At 48.7% G+C, this 22054-nt stretch overlaps 1 protein-coding gene across 4 annotated transcripts; it reads right to left on the bottom strand.

The window, feature by feature from the left end:
* Window positions 1–1007: 1007 nt before the first annotated feature.
* Window positions 1008–20895, bottom strand: POU3F2 (POU class 3 homeobox 2). Of its 4 annotated transcripts, none has more exons than XR_009555337.1 (2): window positions 19206–20895; window positions 1008–2177 (listed from the first exon to the last, which is right to left on the bottom strand). XR_009555337.1 is itself a non-coding variant. In XM_060237483.1 (2 exons), exons 1-2 carry the CDS (start codon window positions 20802–20804, stop codon window positions 2103–2105), a joined length of 1365 nt encoding a protein of 454 aa, XP_060093466.1. In that variant the 5' UTR covers window positions 20805–20895; the 3' UTR covers window positions 1008–2102. The 4 variants fall into 4 exon arrangements, 2 of the variants coding, with proteins under 2 accessions (XP_060093466.1, XP_060093471.1); XR_009555339.1 differs by having other exon boundaries at window positions 19273–20895; XM_060237483.1 differs by having other exon boundaries at window positions 19515–20895.
* Between the last annotated feature and the right edge of the window lie 1159 nt (window positions 20896–22054).

Raw genomic sequence — 22054 nt, 5'->3', positions numbered from 1 at the left:
GGAAATAACATTACATATTGTTTACCTAATGCTGTGTGTTTTGCAAAGTCACAAGCAAATGAGGAATACTGTTATGTGTGGATTTCTGAAAGTTCTCAGTTCAAAACTGACGGACTTCCTGCCCAATAAAGTAATGCCAAAATCTGCACACACACCCTTTGTTGTGTGTTTGTGGATAAATGTAACAAGTATAACACAAAATACACAACACTTGCCAGATAACTTTTTTATTGACTTGCACAAAAGAGTGCTTAGCTACTTTCCCAAAAGGCAAGTCCTTGATGGCACAAAATGAGCACATGAGGATAGGAGACAACTCTGTTGCTGCTGCTTCTATTCTGCTCATACAGAAGAGGTGCTAGCTGACCTTTCATGCAGCTGCATGTAGAAGTGCTGTGCCAGTTCCCTGCATATCAATATGCACAGCAGCGGTATGCAGTAGCTTAGCAGTAATAATATTGCATATTCAGATGCCTGGGTCTCAAGTTGTGGCAGGAAGGTAATGTGTATATAAGCAGTAATGCTATTGTAGCTCACACCATCATGGCTACTGAGAATGATTGAGGGGCTACATTTCAGAAGTGGGAGAAACATCAGACTGAGGAATGGTGTTCACTGACGAAAAACTTGTCCCAACTCTCCGGTCACATGTAATGACTCTCCATACTTTGCTTGTACTAGAAGGTGAGGAATGATCTGCTTTAAGTACCCTCCAGAGTAATTCCCCCCAGCTAAAAGGCAGTACAATGAGAACCCAAGGATGGATTTCAATATTACTTACCCATATGGAAGCCAGACAAAAGCTCTTCCATGTGGCAACATGTCTCATAGCAGAGCCCACATGAGCAAACCCAGCTATGTGTAATGTCTCCATGCTGCCTAGAGAATGTACTCTGGGATCAGGGAGAGCTTTTCTGAGATTAATGCTAATTCTGTGCCAGGTAGCTGGAGAATATCCTTTCACATATGTCATGTTGATCTATGTTAAAATAAGTGATACCAAAAGATAAGGTGACATCTTTTTATTGGACAAATTTCTGAAGTTCAAAAGAGGATCCCATTTTTTTTTAAAAAAAAACCTTCCCCTGTTTTGTCATTATACATTTCACATTTTGTGTCCCTCTTGTAGGACAGATGATATATCCCACAACACTTAAATGGATTAATCCAGAGCAGTTTTAGACACACCATACATTTCTATGGAACCTGCCCCTTTAAAAAGTTGCCATCTGTCTTCAAGTCATGGTAGAGGTGGAAAGCAGTTAACTCCTGGTAGATTCTCATTAACTTCTAGTGAATTGCCTCTCTCTATGGGCATCATCACTTAGCAATCAGCCAGTAGCTACTTGATGGTAACTGGATGCTTGGCCCTTATCACAGCGATTGGGCAATAAACTATAATGTGTATATATAAGCTTCAAAAGACCTCAGTGGCTATAGGAAGCACATTGAGAATTTAAACAGACTGCAACCCAATTACTCCTGAACAATTCCACAGAACTTAATGGGATTAGTTCAGGGTTTTTGTTTGTCTTTTTGGTAACTGTTGGGAAAGTAGTAGTAACCTTGTGGGTTTGTTGGTGTCAGCATCCTGTGACTGTTAAGGAAGATGATATTTGATGTATGTTTAGGTATTTGCTGGTAAATAGTTCTCCAGTTCTTTCTCTCTGTGAAAGGTTTCATAGGCATTGGGAGGGGGTTTTACATGTTTAACAGTTTCCTTGTTCCAAATAGCGCTGTGCTCTTGCAAAGTTCTTGCTGCATGAGCATTAGAAAAGAAAAAAGCAGAAATGAAAGCAATCCTGTTACTGTGTAGTGTTCCTCCCTATTGTGTGTTAAATAGGAATAATTCACTCCATGGAGAAAACTGTACATCAACACTACCCAGCAATAACAACAATGAAAGAGAGAAATAAAACAAGATGTGGTGAGCAAAGAAACCACATAATCCAGAGCCACCCCAGAGATGATAATGAATAATAATATGAGAAGCCAAAGCCCATTAGGGCTCGATGAATAGATAGGGAGCTTGTGGAATTTAGACGCCTTGTGAAGGGAAGGCCGCGTTCTTCTATCCGACTATCAAGCAAGTTGTTCCGTAATTAAAGGCAGCTTTGAAGCAACGTTGTCAAGGGGTGATTTGAAGGGAGGGGAAGAGCATCTCCCCAGTCTTGTTCCTGTAATAAGAAGGAAGAAACACATGCTGCCTCTGAACCTTCATATGCCGCCAAAGGATTTCCAACAAAGAGAATGTTTGCGAAAGGACTTTTTTAAAAGTGTATGTTCCCCACCAACAGAAAGATAAACAGATATGCTGACTGGCTAGGTATGCTGTCATCAAACCATATATACTAAAATAACCCTCTGAAATCCATGGGCCTATTCCAGAAATAAATGGTATGGGAACTGCTGCAGTTCAAGAGATGTTTGGGTTTATGTCTATATGTAAAACTGGGAATGCATACACATTGTGGATACATATTTGTGCATATTAAGTGTCTATCAGCACATGGATAAATTCACACATAGTCTTCACACTCTAATAATATTTATATTATAAGTGCTTTCACATGCATTATCTCTCTTATCCTTGCAACAACACTGAATAAGCCGGTATTTTCTCTCTGTGTTACTGATGGGCAGCTGAGACGGAGTGACTTGCTTGAAACAACCAAAATAGTTCTTAGCCAAGCAAATTCTGATTTGATTGAAGAACTCCCTGGCCCATAATTTATGCTCTTATGCGGCAAAAGCCATTGGTACACATAAACAGATATGTGTAGGTCATGTCTGATGTGTGGAGAATGTGGTCCTTACTGGAATAACTTAGAAACTGCACAGAATTGGCTTGGGTCAAAATGAGCCTGTTCTCTTTGGGCCCTATCTACACAACCTGTTTGCAGGGAGGGCAGGATACAAATAGAAACAAATAAATATTATTACAGAAATTGTGTCCTAGATAAACAGGAAAAGGTGTGGAGCCTAACAGCATGTGCTAAGCTGAGTTGCATGCCTTCTCCCAGGGACAGCTGACATATTAATGTAATGCTGCAGCAAGAAACACCCCTCCCACACACACACACACACACACATACCAGTACCATGCTTTTTCCTAAAGAGTTTTTGTGTCTCAGCATGTGCCTGTTATGGGGAGGAGGAGAGGGAAAGCGTAGGGAGAGGGCTACATTGTCACAGTCCTCCTGAGTACAAAATCAACATTTCTGATTCGCTGGATAGATTCAGAAGAACCACAATTTCAAGTGGATCTTACTGAATTTAGAAATCTTTCTTTCTCCTAGTTCTAATTCCTAAATTATCTAGAAAAGTTGACCATTTCTATCAAATGGTCTTTGCTTTTCTTAACATATTTCAATGCATACCATGACATGGAGTAATCATTAATACCATTGTTGCTAGATGACACAGGATAGATGATCCAATTTCAGACTGAAATAATCCTTAAAACAAGTTATTTTACACATGACTACCTGATTACCATCATTAGACTCCGGGGTTGGAGCCTGTGATTCCATCCCACTAATTGCACATCTTTGCTGTAGTGCATGGAACCTTCCTCTGGCAGAATATGTCTCAGCCAACAGTGGAATATTCCTATGTTAATGGAACAGAATAACAGGATCCAACTCTATAATTCTAACTGGAATGTCACAGAAACCCATTTAACCACCGAAACCCATTTTCCAAAAACCGGAATAGACAAAAAGCCTGCACACTCCTGGACAAGTCAAAACCATCAGGGCAAGTGTTTCACCACAGTAGCATTTTCAGAAAGGTTTTTTGTTCTCTCTTTTTTAATTGTAATGGACTTTAACACCACTCTAACTTTAACATCACTCTTGTACACTAAAACTATACCTTGCAGGTGCTGCTCACGTACCACACTAATCTGTAGAACAAAGTTTGAGTTCAGTGGCACCTGTAAGACTGACAAAATTTTATTCAAGGTATAAGCTTCTGTGTGCAAGCACAATTCTTCAGATGTATCTGAAGTAGAAGTAGATGTAGAAGTATCCAAAGAAGTGTGCCTGCACACGAAAGCTTATACCTTGAATAAAATGATGTTGGTCTTAAAAGTGCCACTGGACAAACTTTGTTCTGCTGCTTCAGACTAACACAGCTGCCCATCTGAATCTACACTAATGTATGTGAGGCGTTGTGTTGCCAAAGAGCACTTCTACAAAGCTGTTCAGCTTCGACAGAATTCTCTCTGGAAACTGAACATGGGGAAGGACTGCTACTCAGGACATGCCCATATGGCCCAGTTTTCAGAAACGAGGTTCATTGATTCAGCACATTGGTTTATACCAGTCCCAAGTGGTTGCTATTGCTGAGAAGTAGTACTGTAGATGGGAATGTGGAATGATATGGTATAGCCCAATCCCATCAGATTTCAAAAGATAAGCAGGGTTGGTACCTGGATGGGGGACGTTCAAGGAAGGCTCTGTAAAGGATGGTAATGGCAAAGCACCTCTGCTTCTTACTTGCCTTGAAAGCTCGTTGCTGGGGTCACCATGCCTCTCCCCCAAACAACAACAACAACAACCTGGAGCACCAGAATCTCTTTGTGGAGATTTCTAAAGAAGGGAGAGGTACAAACTACCACAGCCTACAGTATCCTGGGAAGCAAATGGAGTACCAAGCTTTTTTCCCTCAGGCTAGGGAACAGCATTCCTTCTGACCCTCTGCAGATACCATCAGAATTCCAGCTATCCACAGAAACACAAAGACACATGGAAAGTTCTTCAACTTCTGGTCTGGAAGGACAAACCATCAGAAAAAGATGGTAGTGAAGTGTAAGAAAAAAACCCACCTCCCATACCATGCTTTTGGACATAACACATCCCTGAATACTATGCAGGACAGCAAGAAATCAACACTAGCTCTTATACATTATGCCAGAGATCTGCACACCTACCTAATGTCCAAACCAAATGCGTGTTTCCACCGTACAACAGCACAACAAATGTGTGTTTCCACTACAACAGCACATATACCATCAAACTCCTGGTTGAAGCTGTGAGTCTGACTAATACAATGCAAACCTCTCTGATCATTTGTGTAGGCTGCTTCATACATTACAACTTGGGATTTTTTCCCCATTATTGTAAAAACCTTGTGCATGGATTATATAACTCCTGATGAACCTGCACATATAGATATTACTATGTGAGCATGCAATCACTCAGCAACTGATGATGATGTCATATAAACAAGATCAGTATAGATGGTGCAATTTGCTCAGTCCCCTACCCTTTGCTCTGGATATTCTGAAATGTCTTAAGTGGCTGCAGAGAAAGCTGGACATGATCCTAAAAAGACCTTGCACACTCAGCTCCTAACAACCAATTTACACAACACCACCAGAAAAACAACAGTCTTAAGCACATTAGGGAGGGATGATTGCTTGTTATTATTCTAGACAAAAAAAATCACTGTCTTCCAGGGCATAATTTTTATGCCTGTTTTTAATTCCAGCGCCCATTCCTGAATCACATTAAATAAAAATGGATGAAAGCATTCCAAAGTGGGAAACGAGCACATTTCCCTTGCCACAGAGCAGCTTCCTTGCTTATCTTCACACAATGCAGAAGCACAGGGGATGCACAGCCACAATACTGGGTGATGGCGACTGGCGACTTTGATTACTATAAAGGGGGATCAGAAAAGGCTATGAGTGGGTTGATGTCTAGTAGCCATGATAGCTAAGCACAGCTTTGAAAGCTCTTTTTGCTAAAAGAGAACTCATCACAATGATGCAAGGCATGATGCACCACAAAGCCAGGGTGCGTGTGTACATGCATGCTATTCTTTCTTTCCTATGATAAGAATTTTTTCACCCAAAGTTTCTTTCCCAGTTGGACATCAGTGGCATTGGTCAGATAAAAGCCACCCTCCTGGTGACAACCATGCCAAACAGCAAGGGTCTTGACATACCTGCTACTAAAAAAAATAAAAAATCTGAACTTTTCTTATGCTGCTGAGGCACACAGGAGTGTGCAGCTCCGCATTGACACTGTAGTTAACAGAAGATAAAAAGTAGAAGTCGGGGGGGGGGGGGGGTTCCCCCAAAATGAGTCTATATTCCAGTTCATGCAAGTGTTCCATTTCAGAAACTGCTACAGGAAATGCCATAACAAAAAGCTAAGAACAACACTAGAGAAGTGTGCTTTGCTCGTTGAACCAAGTGAAGGGCTACATTTCTAATAAGGACAGCTTTTGGCTATCTGCCCTATTACTTTTTTAAAAATGCACAAAGCTCAGAGGACTGAATGCTTCCCCTGCAGCAGCTTGAACTCTAGAGGACGCTTTAGAAGGAGCTTTAAAATACTTCGACCTATTTGCCCTGTCCTGGAGGACTGTGGAAAAAAGCAAGCAAAAGAACGTAAGAGAAGGTAAAGGGGGGGGGGCGTTCTTTCTCCACCTTAACCCGTATTCCAGGCACGAGGTTGGCTTCTTGGCCTGAGAGAGTTTATCTTGAAACGCAGTTATTCACACCGACTCGTCCTACATTGGGCGGGTTTTCTTTCCGAAATGGATAAGGCGCCGGCAAGGGATAGACGCCTGACCAGTTCCCTGCCTCCCTTCCTTCAGCTCCGCTCGTTAAAGCCAGTTGCCTTTCTGGCCGCTGTGGGGCGCCCAAGTCCTACTCTGAGTCTCGCTGCGGCTGGGAAAAGAAGAACTCTCCGGGAACAGATGCTGCACTGGAGGGATTGGGGGGAGGGAGGGGAGGAGAGGGCAGGGGTGGGGTGGGGGAGGGAAGAGAAGCTTTATTCTCTAATGCACTCGCTGGGGAGACTTTGTTACAAAACAGATTCATGCGAGAAGGGCAGGCGGGCTGTGTTGTACAATGAACTCTCCGGGGAAGGATAAATCCAGGGACACAGAGAATCTTTATGGCAGAGGGGCATTTGGCTGGCTAAAAGGCGCCCGCCCCCCGCCCCCGTCCTCCGCGGTCTCTCTCTGCTGGAGGAAGATTGGCTCCGCTCTGCAAGGCAGCCGCGAGCCTGCAGTCTCCAGCCTCGTCCCGGCACCCGGTCTGGCCCTGGCCCTCCTGCGCCCCTTTTCATATCTCCCCATGACTTCGGCAAGGCATCACCCACCCCATCCAGACGCCCTCTCGAATCCTGGCGCCTGGGCCCTGCCAAAAGCCTCCCCCCCCTCTCTCTTCAGGGTGAAGAGAAAGGATGGGGGCGGGAGCAGGTGCTTGTCAAAGCGTGGTGGACTCTACTGGTTTTCAAAAGCAGCCACCAAGAAGACCCAAAGCAAACGTGAAAAACCTCCCAGCACTTCACACACCTCGACGGGCCCAAAGAAAATGCATGGAAATGAGAACTAAATGTGACCCTTTGTCCCTAACCTTTAGGGAGTGTGTGTTTGTGTGTGACTGGGTCTCCTAGTTGATGAGGGGGCCCCAGGTTTGTGCAAAACACGCCCAAGGAGCCATCTGGGGCCCCCTCTGCCTCTTCTGCGAAGGGAAGGTATCTTCAGGTCCACTCCAGACCGGAGGTCCAGCAGGGTCTGAAGGGCGCTGGTCTTTCGGTTCCCCCCAATCACGGTTTTCAAAAAGACCTGTTTCAAGCAAGGCCTAGGCCGAATGTTTTCGCAGACCGGTCACATTGAGGGCTCCTTTCACAGAGGATTGGGAGGAGGAGGGGAAACCTACGAATTTGCTCCATTTTTATTTATTTTTTTAAAGGAAATTTCTCTTGGTGAGCCAAAACAAAGAGGGAAATCTGGATGTGTTTGGAGGGGGGGGAGCTATAGAGATGTTTCTGCTGGCTAATGAGAAATAAGCAAGCATTTGATCTCTCTGCTAAAGATACTTGTTCTTCTCGCCTAAAATAAACGCTGTTGATTTAAAAAAAAAAATAGAAGGGGGGAAGGCGTTTTGAGGAGGGAAGAGTCTCAAACAGGATTAAGGGTTTAATTATAGTCCCCTATCGAAGTAACCGTTTGATGAACTGATGGTATCAGTTAATAATCACATTCATTTCAAGCTTATGAAACAGATTCCCAGAAAGTATACTCAAGACAGCTTCCTCCCACCCACCCCCTCCTCCAAGCAAATGTTGCAGCTGCTAAGGAAAGAAGAGGCTCGGGTTAGGGCAGGAGAGCAGCAAACGTTGACTTCGCGCATTACTCTGAAAAGTTAGATTTAAAAAAAACAAAAACAAATAAAGAAGGACTAGCTTGCTAAAGAGCGGGACCCCGCACGACCGCAGCGTTTCTCACCCAAGCGGGCCTCCCGGCCCTTCTCCTTGGCACTTTCTAAGTATGTGCAGGTTTGAATATTACCGGGAGGGGCACTTCTCCCCTCTCCCCTCCCAAAAGGACAGCAAGACTCCGGTGTCTCTTCAAATCAAATCGAAACCATTGCAATGCCCTAATTAGAGTAATTAGAATAATAAGACTGCCTATATGTGGTAAGACAATGTGTACAAACAACTTGATTTAACGTATACCGCTAATCAGCGGTGCGTGCGTGCTTGAATGCTTTAGTGTAATAAAACTCACCCTCGTCCGCCCAAACAATCAAATACAAATTAGTGTAATGATTGCGCCTGCTTCAAAGTCTTCGGAATCCACAGGCGGAGGGGAGGAAATGAATGGGCCGCCCCGGTGTCCTGGTGCGCGCGTCTCCCCTCCTGCAGCCTGCCCCGAGCGCTGGGGCCTCCGCGGACCTGGCAGTGAATGACGGGCGCGCGGAATGAAATCCAGCCGGCGCCCGCGATTAATGAACCAGGCAGCAGCCGCCGCCCGCCCCAAACTTGCCCGGCGAAGTTCGACTGGGGCAGGAGCGGGCTTGGCCGAGCCAGGATGCTAAGCACGGGGGCAGGAGAGAAGCCGCCCCTCGGCTTGCAGGTGGGCCGGCCTTGGGCAAGCAGGCGACGCGGCCCGCGGGTTCAGGCAGCCGCTGGACAGGTTGCCCTGAAGCTCCGCAAAGCAAGAGTCGCTCCAAGATGACCGCTCTCGCCCCCCCCCACAACCCCCCCCCCTACCGACTGAGGCCCATCTGGGGGAAAGGAAGGCTCTGTCCGGCGGCTCGAGAAGGCTGCTCTCCACGCCAGAGGCGGGCCAGGAGATAAAACAAAAGGACATCTTTCCCCAGGGTAAAAGGCGCTCTCGCGGCGGCCCCCAAGCCTGACTCCAGGGCAAGAAAGGCCACCCGAGGACCGCGGGACAACTGTGTCCCTCTCCCCCCCCCCCCCTTTGCTTCCTGCCCCTCCAAACTGCCAAGCGGCGACCCCGGGGGACCCCGGTCCCGGCAGCGCCTGGGGGGAGGGCGAGGGGTGGGCTGGCTTTCAAGCCAAACCGTGGGGGGGGGGGGGCGCTGAGGCGTCCCGCTCCGGCCAGGCTTTCGGCTCCGGCGGATTCTCCGAGTTCGCCCTTCGCCTTTCCCCCCGCTTCGCCCTCTATGGGGCACTGGCCAGCATCAGATGGTCCGCGGGACAGCCTGTCATTTGGGGGAGGCAGGCAGGGCTACGGGCCTCTCTAGGCCTCCTTGGGCCACAGACCCCCCAAAGGAGAGGGACTTCCCTCGTCCGGGCCTTTGCTTCTTCCCCTCCGACCAGTTCAGCCACCCGCTTCAGAAACTCTTCGCCCTGGGGAGAAACAAAGGAGCCCTGCTGTTCTGAATGTCCCCTTCAGCTTGGTTTCAAAAGTCCCCCGGAGAAGAGCAGGGTTTTTTTCCCCCAAACTTGCTGCTTCCCTCCTAGCCCAGAGTCCCCTTCTCCATCACAACTTTAGGGCTAAACACAAACTCTTAACATCTCGCTTCTGCGCAGACATTGACTTGGAGAGCCGTGCCCACTGCAATCCAAGGGGATTTCTTTTCAAGAGAGGAAGGATCCGTGAGTCCAAAAAATTATGTTAAATTAAATCAAAACATTCCGAAAGACCTGGCTGTTTTCCTTGTAGGGATTCGGGGCAGGATGGGAAGAACTGAGCCAAGAAGCCCTTCGCAGGAGGAGCCAGCGCCGGCCCCTCTCCTCCCAGGTCACATTGCCCTGGAAAGCTACCCGTCCGACACCGATCCTATACCTTCTCAGAGAAGTAAATCCCCCTGACTCCGAGGGCAAAGGTGCTTAAAGCAGAGACGCCGAACACTTTTTTCCAGCTGCGGCTTCAAACAGGAGCTGGATTCCTTCGGAGGGAAAGTGAATTACAGCTTCTGTGACTTCAGCCTTCAACTCTTTTTCAGAAGACTCTCACAGTTACCATAACCCGACCACAAAAAGCTGCCAAAGCTACCTCTGGGGGTTATTGCTATGAGTCCCCCCCCCCCCCCCCCTGCAACAACAGAACAATCTACATCCTCGCACCACATCCCATCCGCTTTCCTCCTGCAAATTCGTTCCAAGCCACATTTGAGGGACCCTCGAGAGGCGAACTGAAGCTCCTTAATCCTGTCAGGAGCACTTTTCCGCTGTGCACTCGGAAACAACTCAGAACTCCTGCGATAGCATTAAACATAAGTTCGAGCTCCCTGTCGAGAGATTTCTCTAAAGGAATGGAGGGGGGGGGGGGTTTGAGGTGTTTCGAAACTAATATTAGAACCCAGACACATTCTTGTTTCCGGTTGCTTCACTTCCTGGTCAGGGTGTTTGTGCGGCACAATTCTGAGTGTACATGTCCACTTGCAGCAAGTGAGTCCTATCGAAATCAGTGGGATTTACTGTCCAGTGGGGGTGCAAAGAAGCCCTCCAGCGCAACCCTGCATTCAACGCGACTCACGGCTACACAGACTTAGCCAAGGTTTGGGAACAAACCGCTATTGGGGGCATCTATGTTTAATTATGGCCGTAATTCTGAAAATGCCGCTTTTGCTCCTATGATTTGCCAATACCTGAGAGGGTTGGTGACAAAAAGGAGCTTAAAAACAATCTGCACTTGTAAAGTCAAATGCCCCTGCAGCAACAACTGTGTAAGTGTACACAGACCTTCCCCAAAAGGTTAGGTTAGCTAAGCCACCTTCGATTTCTCCCCGACACCTGGTTTCCTCCACCTTTTCCCATTCCCAAGATCCAGCGGGAACCCCGGGTCTCAGAACCTTTGGCCGCCAGCCTTCACTGGCCAGTAAGTATTTGCATTCCGACCCAAAGAGCCTGGGTTATTATCCACCACTACGAAAAGCATCTCGTAAGCTTTAGGGTCTGTTTAATCGTCTCTCCTTTCCGAGAGGGCTTGCAACTAATCCTTACCAAACCAGAACAAGGTCGGTTGGATTTCTCTGGAAAGAGCAAGGCGGGCAGCCTTTGAGAAACAGCCTTCTAGTGCCAGGACAAAAAAGCTTAGAAACAGCAAGCAAAATCAGAGGAAGGATTGTCAAGTAAAGCGGTGCGGACTGACCAGTACTGAAACGGGCTTGGCTTGTAGATGGGGAGGAGGAGGAATAAAGATTATGCTTTCTCTCCATAAAGGCCTTCTGGAACATTGTGGAACGGCTACATTTTTTTTGAGGGGGAGGGGGGGGATGCTCGGCGTTATTTACATAATTATTTATTACATGGTCCAGAAATGTAAACAACCATCCCTGCAACTTAAGGAGGGAAACACTTCTATTAAAAAGAAGCCTAATGCAATAGCTTCCACTTAAACAACAGAAATTATCTCCATAAAAGAAAGGGAGGGGGAGGGACCAGAAATGCAAATACCTCAAAAACCACTTAAGCTTTTCTACAGATTTAGACTGCAACGACCCCTGTCAGATAACAGTGAAAAAATTACAAGAAAGAAAGAAAGAAAGAAAGAAAGAAAGAAAGAAAGAAAGAAAGAAAGAAAGAAAGAAAGAAAGAAAGAAAGAAAGAAAGAAAGAAAGAAAGAAAGAAAGAAAGAAAGAAAGAAAGACAGACTACATTGAATGTCTGCTACTGAGTCCAAGTTCAGCTATAGGTGTTTAAAAAGAAATTCTTATAGCCAATTCTCCAAGGCACTTTATTTAGGTGAAACTCTTTCCTCTCTTAGCCATTAGGGGGTGAACAAACATGTGGACAAAGGGGACCCAATAGATATTGTTTACCTTGACTTCCAGAAAGCTTTTGATAAAGTTCCTCATCAAAGGCTCCTTAGTAAGCTCGAGAGTCATGGAGTAAAAGGACAGGTCCTCTTGCGGATCAAAAACTGGCTAATTAATAGGAAGCAGAGAGTGAATATCAATGGGCAGTCTTCGCAGTGGAGGACGGTAAGCAGTGGGGTGCCGCAGAGCTCAGTACTGGGTCCCATGCTCTTTAACTTAATGATTTGGAGTTGGGAGTAAGCAGTGAAGTGGCCAAGTTTGCAGATGACACTAAATTGTTCAGGGTGGTGAGAACCAGAGAGGATTGTGAGGCACTCCAAAGGGATCTGTTGAGACTGGGTGAGTGGGCGTCAACGTGGCAGATGAGGTTCAATGTGGCCAAGCGCAAAGTAATGCACATTGGGGTCAAAAAATCCCAGCTACAAATACAAGTTGATGGGGTGTGAACTGGCAGAGGCTGACCAAGAGAAAGATCTTGGGGTCGTGGTAGATAACTCACTGAAAATGCCAAGACAGTAAAAATGCCCAACGCCATGCTGGGAATTATTAGGAAGGGAATTGAAAACAAATCAGGCAGTATCATAATGCCCCTGTTTAAATCGATGGTGCGGTTTCATTTGGAATACTGTGTACAACCTCAAAAAGGATATTATAGCACTGAAAAAAGTGCAGAAAAGGGCAACTAGAATGATTAAAGGTTTGGAACACTTTCCCTATGAAGAAAGGTTAAAACGCTTGGGACTCTTTAGCTTGGAGAAACGTCGACTGAGGGGTGACATGATAGAAGTTTACAAGATTATGCATGGGATGGAGAAAGTAGAGAAAGAAGTACTTTTCTCCCTTTCTCACAATACAAGAACTCGTGGGCATTCAATTAAATTGCTAAGCAGTCGGGTTAGAATGGATAAAAGGAAGTACTTCTTCACCCAAAGAGTGATTAACATTGGAATTCACTGCCACAGGAGGTGGTGGCGGCTACAAGCATAGCCAGCTTCAAGAGGGGGTTGGATAAAAATATGTAGCAGAGTGGCTTTCATCAGTGGCTATTAGCCACAGTACATTATTGGAACTGTCTGGGGCAGTGATGCTCTGTATTCTTGGTGTTTGGGGGGGGGTGTGCTTCTAGACCCACTTGTGAACCTTCTGATGGCACTTGGGTTGTTGTTTTTTTTTTGGCCACTGTGTGACACAGAGTGTTGGACTGGATGGGCCATTGGCCTGATCCAACATGGCTTCTCTTATGTTCTTATGTTCATTAGAGAGTTAGAAATTCTCTCAGATTTCTTCTCGTCCACGATTTTGTTCTAGTTCTAATATTTCTCGGCCGCTGCTCCTACCTCTCAGTTTCTTGCAAAGAGCTGAGAACTGAACTGACTTCAAATTCTAACGCAGGGAACCCCACAAACGATTATTTGGAAACTTCTCCTATCCCATTCACAAATGCAATGCTTTTTTTGCTGCTTTTTGGGTATGTCTTAAGACTTCAATTCCCTGAACAAGAACGGAAATAGGTGTCAAAAAATAGGTGTCAGCCTAAGCATTTCGATCTAGCACTTAGCAAAACACCTAGCAAAAGCGGAAAGTAACTATAGTTTCGTCTTGTTGACAGTTGGAGAAAAGGACGGTGAAAGGAAACCTACAACATTACTGGTCAGTTTCCCCCTTTGTGCTTGAGGATTGTTTAGTTCTTTTTCATTAAGTAGATGGAGCTTATTAATATTCCTAATTCTGCCTCATTGTCTTTCAAAGAAATAGACCTCAAGCAAAACCAAAAACGTTTCCCAATAAGATTTCCCTCCACATACCTGAGAAAAAGTGAGATGTACCTCACCAGAGCTTAGGTTCGAATGGAGTTAGTCTTGAAGGTCCCACTGGACTTTTATTTTTCTGTGAGAGAGTAACACAGCTACCCCTTTTCAAACTAGTCTCCACTGCCTCGCTGCTTTGCCTTCCTGAGCACTCTATATACGCCCCGGCAGTTCCAGCAACAAACACAACACGCATTCTCTAGGTAAGGCGGTTTAAAGCAAGGGTGGGGGGCATCAAAATCACACCTGATCCAAACCAACACCCTGTCATCTAATTTTCCCCCACGTGGAGAGAAGGGAAAGAGAGAGAGAGAGAAAGAGAGAGAGAAAGAGAGAAAGAAAGAGAGAGAGAGAGAGAGAGAGAAAGAGAGAAAGAGAGAAAGAAAGAGTGAGAGAGAGAGAGAAAGAGAGAAAGAGAGAAAGAGAGAAAGAAAGAAAGAGAGAGAGAAAGAAAGAAAGAAAGAAAGAAAGACAGAAAGAAAGAAAGAAAGAAAGAAAGAAAGAAAGAAAGAAAGAAAGAAAGAAAGAAAGAAAGAAAGAAAGAAAGAAAGAAAGACCCTTCCAAGATCACGGAAGTGTCCTGCAGAGGGCAGATGCTGCCCAGTTTTCATCTCCTCCAACACCCCCCCTCCATTTAAAAATATAAACAATCCAGCGAACTATTGACTAACGGACGTTCAATCTATACCCAGCTTAAACATTTTACCCATCAGCATATCTGCGGTCGCAGAACACTCCTTCTTTCTGTCACTTCGCTTCCAGACTATTGATAAGATCATTTAGCTGAATCTGTTTGGGACGCGTGTAGTATTGACTAGGAGTTAGAAAAGATGATTAAATCTAATAAGCCTGGAAACTATCGTAAAAGAGGGAGGGGTGGAGAAGAAGAGTTAGCACGGAAACGGGGGGGAGCATTTCACTTATAAAAGCCCAGCAAACTAGAAGATGATGTTATCACCTGAAAACACGCTGGCGTCGCTCACCATCTCACACCCACTGGCCTCTAACGCAGCGAAGCTGCTGTGGATTTCACTGGGGGCTAGGACAACACCTTCGAATTTCCTCAGCCATAACCTCCATAAGTTAGCATAGGGGTGTAGAAGTTGCTGAGGTCGTTTTCCTTGCCCCCCCCCCCGCAATACAGAGATTTGCCAAGCTATGCCCTCCCCCTCCTCCCCCGCAGGATGTTCCACAGCCCAGTTCAACTAAAAGCCATCGAACTGAAGCGCGTCTTCACTGAGCAGTCAGTTCTGCAGGCTTAAGGAGGAAGTTTCATTTATTTCAAAGGAACTCACCTCCCAAGCAGGGACAGGAGTCCGGATAAATCTAAGCACAAAACATCTTCGCTGCTCCTCTGTTGTGGGCGGAGATGCAACTTTATTCCAATCGCAAAGAAAAAAAAAAACAAAGCAGCAAACAAGCAAGGAGATGGGTGTGAATGAGCACTAACCACGTCCACTCACACAAAACCAAACCCCAAAGGCCCCTCAAGGCCCTTCAAAAGGCGAGCTGTTGGTCCAGACAAAATACATCTTTGGAGAAGGGAAACCCAGCTAAACCCCAGCCCCAGGGCACTTTGGGTGAAAGACAGCACGAACGCACAGTCCCTCCCCTCCTAGACTAAGCACCAAACAAAGCCAGGCCAAACTGAAAGCACTGGGTTGCAGCAGTTATCTTAAACCCACTTCCTCCAGCTCAGCGTTGGACTCATTTCTGGCCTGCAGCGGGAAGTCAACCTTCCTACTCGGGAGAAAAGGTCTTGCTTTTCAGCATTGCTCTTGAATCACTTCAATTCCCTCGTTCGTCTAATCAGAACTTTTACTTCCAAGTAAGCGCGCGCCTACAGATCGGATCGCAGCCTACAGTGAGGGCGACTTTTAGGCAAAAGACGCTTTAGATGACTTTAGCCTCAGAGGAAGGATCGTGGCCGCTTTTTCCCCGCACATGCGCTTCCAAGAGAAACCGCTGGCCAGAGCATCAAACGACACGCCGCGCTGGCTGTGCAGAACATCAATGTGCGCCTCTCTGAAACCGGCTTGCGCCTGGCTCACAAGCGACCAGGCCCAAGGCCTCTCGCACGGGAACCCCTATAGAAGTTACACCAGCTGAATCTGTCAACAGATTTATTCCAAAATGTCAGGAAGCCGAAAGGAAGGGCGCTGCCCCCCCCCCGCATTTTGCATGGAAAACAACTTGATAAAAGGACTAGAATCTATTGCCCCCCCCGCTCATTTATTTTTCCCAAAGAACTATGCCGCCACTCAAAACTATTTCTCAAAAAAAAAGATATGCCAATAATTAGAACAAACTATAAAAGTCTTGTGTATTTCTGTTTTATGTAGATAATAAAATATTACTTTAACATAAATATATAAGGATCTCTGCGCTTTTATTTTTTCCCCACAAGCACATCCAAATGTACCAAAAACAAAGTATTCCTTTAAAGAGACTGAACAAAAAAAATTACATCTCATATAGATTTTTTTTTTGTTCTCCTACTCATTTAAAGCTACAGGGAAAAAAACAGTTTCCAGAACCTGTTTGCTTTAAAAGAAATAAATATACATTGAGGCAGGCCACTTAAAAATGATATGAAAATATTTCCCTGGGTAGCATTAAAAAAAATAGACAAAGAAAACATTTAAACTATTTCTGCATTTCGAAGGACAAATATCGAACATATATACAGAGCGGTAAGGTTTGCGTGGTAACTTTTTATTATTATTTTAAGTAAACCTATTCAGGGGTTTAGAGGATCTGCAGAAATCTCTCCCCCAAACTCCTTCTTTTGACCTTACCCAGGTATTAATAAGTTTCTGAAAGTTCACTTCCACTCATTTGCCATTTTCTCTGCCCCTGACCTGAAAGTCTTTAGGTTCATCTCCAGACCATAACAACCAGCAGCTCAATACCCTTAAAAATTAGTGTCCATATTGTGGGGGAGGGGGTGATTGAGAAAAATAGAATAAAGGCAATTGAACAGGCTTCTTGGGGGAATGTATTTGTCTTTTCAAGGGGAGGGGGGAGGAGGAGAACATCACATGCCTTTCTAAGGCTTAGAACGATCAACGAAGGACGTATTTGTAAACCTCCATCTCACCATTCCAATGTTTACCTGCCAGTTGCTCTGGAAAAAAAGGTTCATTGGCCTCACAATTCTCAAATATTTCGCTAGACAAACTTTGCAAAGATTTTTTTTTAAATAAAAAGTTGCATACTCCCCTTTTGTGCTGAATAGATGCTTCAAAATGTGAAATCTCTCACCATCACAGTTTCAAGGGTTATCCCACCCCACCCCAGTATAGAATATAATATACAGTTTCAAGGTCTCCCTTCCTGCCCTCTCTAAAGCCTTTTGCTTTTTTGGAAAGTTAACCGTTTTCCCAGCAAGGAAATGCATCTATTAAACTGACTAACAAAAGGGGGAAGGATTGAAAATGGCATTTTGGTTGCTTTGTTTTCACAGCGTTTGGCTCCCTCCAGAGAAAGAGAAAAGGCGGACCCAGTAAAGCCGGTCTCTCTCTCACCCGCCCCTTTTCCATGCCACACATTATGCTGAAATTTCAGTAAAGAATTGGGGGGGGAGGGGGAGAGGGTGCACCTAAAAAAAATAGAGAGTAACTCCTAAACAGAAATGCTTCCGTGTGTGTGTGTGTGTGTGTGTGGCCAGAACTGGGGTCCATGAGCCACTGACACCAAGCACTTGGATTTGAAATCAATCCCATTAACTTGTTTACTTGGAAGTAAGTCCTATTAGTTTCTATGGAACTCAGCGTGGACACCTTCACAGTTTTAACCCCGCTGTGGGGCGCTCCATCGGTTTAAACCAGATTCTCTGGTGTGTTTGGCACATGACTATAAGGCAGGTCCTCACCGAAGCCTCCCATTGAGATGAGAAGGTCCAGGCTTGCAATTCCTAAACCTCATCTGTAACACCCAGACCCTAAACAGGGTGAAAGTAAGTTCCAGGGAAAGCACCGGGACTTGCCTCCACTTCTGTTTGTGAGGTGGGTGCCAGTCTGGAATCGTTTTTACCTTCTTCCGCTCTGAACAAGTGGGAGGCCAGCTCTCTCTCTCTCTCTCTCCCTCTCTCTCAAGCTGCAGCCCTAAATACCCCCCACGCAGGAACTTACTTCCAAGCGACTCTGCTAGAGGATCAGAATGAAGGGTCTTTTTTGGTTCGATTCTCTCCCCTCCCTTTCCAAATTTGAAGCAGATCCCAACATCAGTGTTCTAGCACAGAATAGCGTCTAGAACTCAAGACGGTACAGAGAACTTCCTGTGTATTACCCGTGAAGCTCAGCATCCAGCTCTCTCTCTTTCTCTCTCTCTCCCCTCCCCCATTTTATCCACAGTTTTTAGATCTTTTCAAAGTGCCACTTTCTGGTGGGAAAGAAGAGCAGTAGCAACCCCAGGTACACTTACCTGGTGGTGAACTCATCTAAGCCTAAGGAGACTCCCTTCCATGTTAACATGCTAGGCTATGACTGCCTATCGTTCACTCTCTCTGTGTCTCTGGCAGACACACATAGAGATACACAGAGGTGTCCTTCAGCCATGGCTTGCCCAAACAGGACCGCCAGTCTTTATTGATATTGCTCCATCTTTCAACCTTCCACCACCTCTGCCCCCAAATGATCTCTCTCTCTCTCTCTCTCTCTCCCCACGCTCGCGCACACACTGCCTCTTGCATTGCATAGGGCATAACTGTAGGACCACCTTTCGGGCAGGCCAGAGCTGTCTCTCCTCCTCCTTTCTCCTCTGCCCTCTTCCTGACACTAAAGACCTACTTAGGAAGTAAAAAGCCCTGCAGTCCCCATTCTGGAGGTTAAAGGATGTCCGAAAGAACAAATAAGGGGCGATCCTTTGGGTACCCAAACTTCACAGCCACACAAAGAGGACAGCAAACAGCTGCTCCCCTGACCCGCCTGGCCAGCGCGGGAAATGCAAGTCATTTTCAGCAAAGGTATGCTACGCGTAAACTTGGGTTTTCTTGCAGTGTAAATTCATGCGGGGGAGGGAGAGGGAGACTATCGAACGCGACCGAGAGCACACTGCCTTCTTCCCCATGTCCCTTCCCCGGACTCCAGCCAGGCGGAGGGTTCCAGAGCACTGAAGCATCTTTCCTGCCTTCCTAACTGCCTTTGGCATAAACCCTCAAACATTTGATGTTAAGGCAGGCCAACTTTTGTCTTTGCCCAGGGAGGAAGTTCTCCCCTCCCCCCCCCCCCGCACGACGTTTGGAAGCCTTTTCGGCCTGGATGCGAGGAAGACCGAGAGAGAGAAAGAGAGAGAGAGAGATGGAAGGGGGGGGGGCAGACACGCACTCGCCTCTGTTGCACACGCATCCATATACTCACTGCACTCCATTGCCTGGTTAGTCGCCTGTAAAGGTCAAAACACACCATTCATTACACACTTTGCTACCGTTTCAAGGAGAGTTCAGTGCAGTCGCCTTCCTTCCTTCCTTCCTTCCTGTTTGTCTGCCTGTTTTGTTTTTGTTTTGTTTGTTTTAAGGGGGGGAGGGGGGAAACAATCAAAAGGCCGGAGGAGGAAGGGGTTAGGGGGAGGGGGCCAGGGGCCGGCCCCCCTCCCCAGCTCCCTCCCTGCTCCTCCTCCTCCGCCAGCGGCGTTGGCGGGGGCGGCGTTCACTGCACAGGAGTCTGTACCCCGTGGTGCGGCGGCGGCGGCGTGTCCCTGCTGGCCCCATACACGTCCTCGGCTCCCGGCAGAGTCCCTCCCGGGGGAGTCATGCGTTTCTCTTTCTGTCTCCTGTTACAAAACCACACGCGGACCACCTCTTTCTCGAGCTGGAGGCTGTCCGCCAGCGAGGTGATCTCCTGGGCGGAGGGCTTGGGGCACTTGAGGAAATGGCTCTCGAGGGCGCCCTTGACGCTCACCTCGATGGAGGTGCGCTTTTTCCGTTTGCGCCCCTGCGCCGCGATCTTGTCTATGCTGGTGGGGCTGCCGGACGACGAGTCCGCCTCCTCGAGCCACTTGTTCAACAAAGGCTTCAACTTGCACATGTTCTTGAAGCTCAGCTGGAGGGCCTCGAAGCGGCAGATGGTGGTCTGCGAGAAGACGTTGCCGTAGAGCGTGCCCAAGGCCAAGCCCACGTCCGCTTGGGTAAATCCCAGTTTGATGCGCCGCTGCTTGAACTGCTTGGCGAACTGCTCCAGATCGTCCGAGGTCGGCGTGTCCTCGTCCGAGTGCGCCTCGTGGTGGTGGTGCGGGTGGTGGTGCGGCGGCGGCGGGGGCTGGCCGGCGTGCGGGTGCGGCGGCGGCGGCGGCTGGGGGAGGTGGTCGGGGTGGTGGGGGGGCGGCGGCGGCTCCTCGTGGGCGTCCCGCAGGCCGTGGTGGTGCATGCCCGGCTGCCCGCCGCCCAGCATCCCGTTGACCGTGAAGCCCGGCGGCTGCGAGTAGAGGAGCCCGCCCTGACCGCCGCCGTTGGCCGCCGCCATGCCCGGCGGCAGGTGAGCCGAGCCGCCAGTCCTCCACGCCACCGCCGCGGCCACGGCGGCGTGGTGGCTCCCGGCGTGGTGCACCAGGTGCGGCGGCCGCCCGGGCTGCTGCTGCTGCTGCGGGTGGTGCTGCTGTTGCTGCTGCTGCTGCTGCAGCTCGTCCCCCCGGCCGCCGGCCTGCACCACCGAGGGCTTGATGTCCTGCTGGCCCAGCGGGCTGGTGGACCAGGGCGAGTCCCCGCCGCCGCCGCCGCCCCCGCCGCCTCCTCCGCCGCCGCCGCCCCCGCCGCCTCCGCCGCCGCCGTGGGACAGCGCCGTGATCCACTGGTGAGCGTGGCTGAGCGGGTGCCCGTTGCTCTGCAGCGCGTAGTCCGCCTGCACCAGCGCCTGGGCGTCCCTGTAGCCGGCGCCCGGCTGCATGCTCCCCGGCGGCTCGGCGTGCACCATGGGCGAGCTGGAGGTGAGCAGGCTGTAGTGGTTAGACGCTGTGGTCGCCATGACTCTCCGAGCCGGACTGAGGGCTCCGCTTAAAGGAGCCGCGCATTTGACAGCTACTTTTTCGCCTCGGGCTCCTCTCGCCGCTCGCTTCCCCCGCAAGTCCGCTTGGCAGAGCCCACTGCAAAGGCACGCGTCCCCGCTCCTCCCTCCCTCCGGCCCCCATTGGCTCCCTCCGCTTTGATTTACGTGGAGACCTCTAGCAACCGGCGCAGGGGGAGCCTCCCATTGGCCCTGGCCCTGGCGCTGACACCACGCCCCCCGCACTGCCTCCCGCTCTCCCTCGCTCTTTGTAATCAAACTCCGAGGAGGGAGACGAGGAGAGCGGGAGGGCGGGAGGGAGGGGGATACAAACACACATGGGCGAGGTGGGGGGGGAGCCTGCTGCCTCTAGCCACAGGGGCTGAGTCCCGGCGGGGGAGGCCAGATGATGCTCAAACCCCGGTGTGTGCGGGGTTCTTCCCCCCTCCCCCTTTTAATAGCCTTGTCTATGTTTACAGGGGAAGCAAGTGGAGCGCGGACTGACCCGACGCCCGCCGAGGCTCCGAGGAGATTCTCTCCTGTTGCTTGCATTGTTCCCAAGCGTTACGGAACGGGTCGCAGGCGCGGGACGGACTCCTCCCCACCCTCCGCTGCCGCACCGAGGGAGGAGGAGGGGGGCTCATCCCTTCGGTCGAAAACAACCCCCGCAAGGGACAGGAGCGGGAGACTCGGTTCGCCAGAGTCCTTGGCTTGAGCGCTGAAGCCCCCGCCCCATTAACTCCTCTCCTCGCTCCCTCCAGAGGGTGGGTTCCCCCTCCCCCCCGCCCCCAGATGCCGGCTTCTGCCACGCAATGGCCAGAGATTGTTTGGCAACAACTTTGAGGTCCCGCGTTTTGCAGCACTGGCCCGCCGACTCCGTTAGACCCCCTGCGAGGCGGGGAGAGGCGGCAAGATGGGAAGAAGGAGTAGCCGCCCGCTCATCCGAGGCGCTTTGTGCTGGCAAGCAAAACCTCTGCTAATTGGCATGGTGGGACCCGGGCAGCCGGGCAGCCTCGAGTGCGGGGCGACCGCTTGCACCCCCTCCGCCTGTCCGCTCCACCCCGGCCGCTTTTCTTCTGCCTTGGGAATCCCAGGGAAAGTTGCTGCTCCAGTTTCCACAATGGCAGGGGAAGAAAAATGATGGCACGGGGAGGCGCGGGGGGCGGGGGTGGAAGAGCGGCTGCTTCCTCGGGAGAGACGCTCTCTCGCCAGGCCCCGGACTGTCCCAGCAG

This window comes from Heteronotia binoei, chromosome 1 (assembly GCF_032191835.1).
Source record: "Heteronotia binoei isolate CCM8104 ecotype False Entrance Well chromosome 1, APGP_CSIRO_Hbin_v1, whole genome shotgun sequence".
Lineage (NCBI taxonomy): Eukaryota > Metazoa > Chordata > Lepidosauria > Squamata > Gekkonidae > Heteronotia > Heteronotia binoei.
Note: the sequence above shows the minus strand (reverse complement) of the source record. Positions and strands in the feature narration are given on the sequence as shown.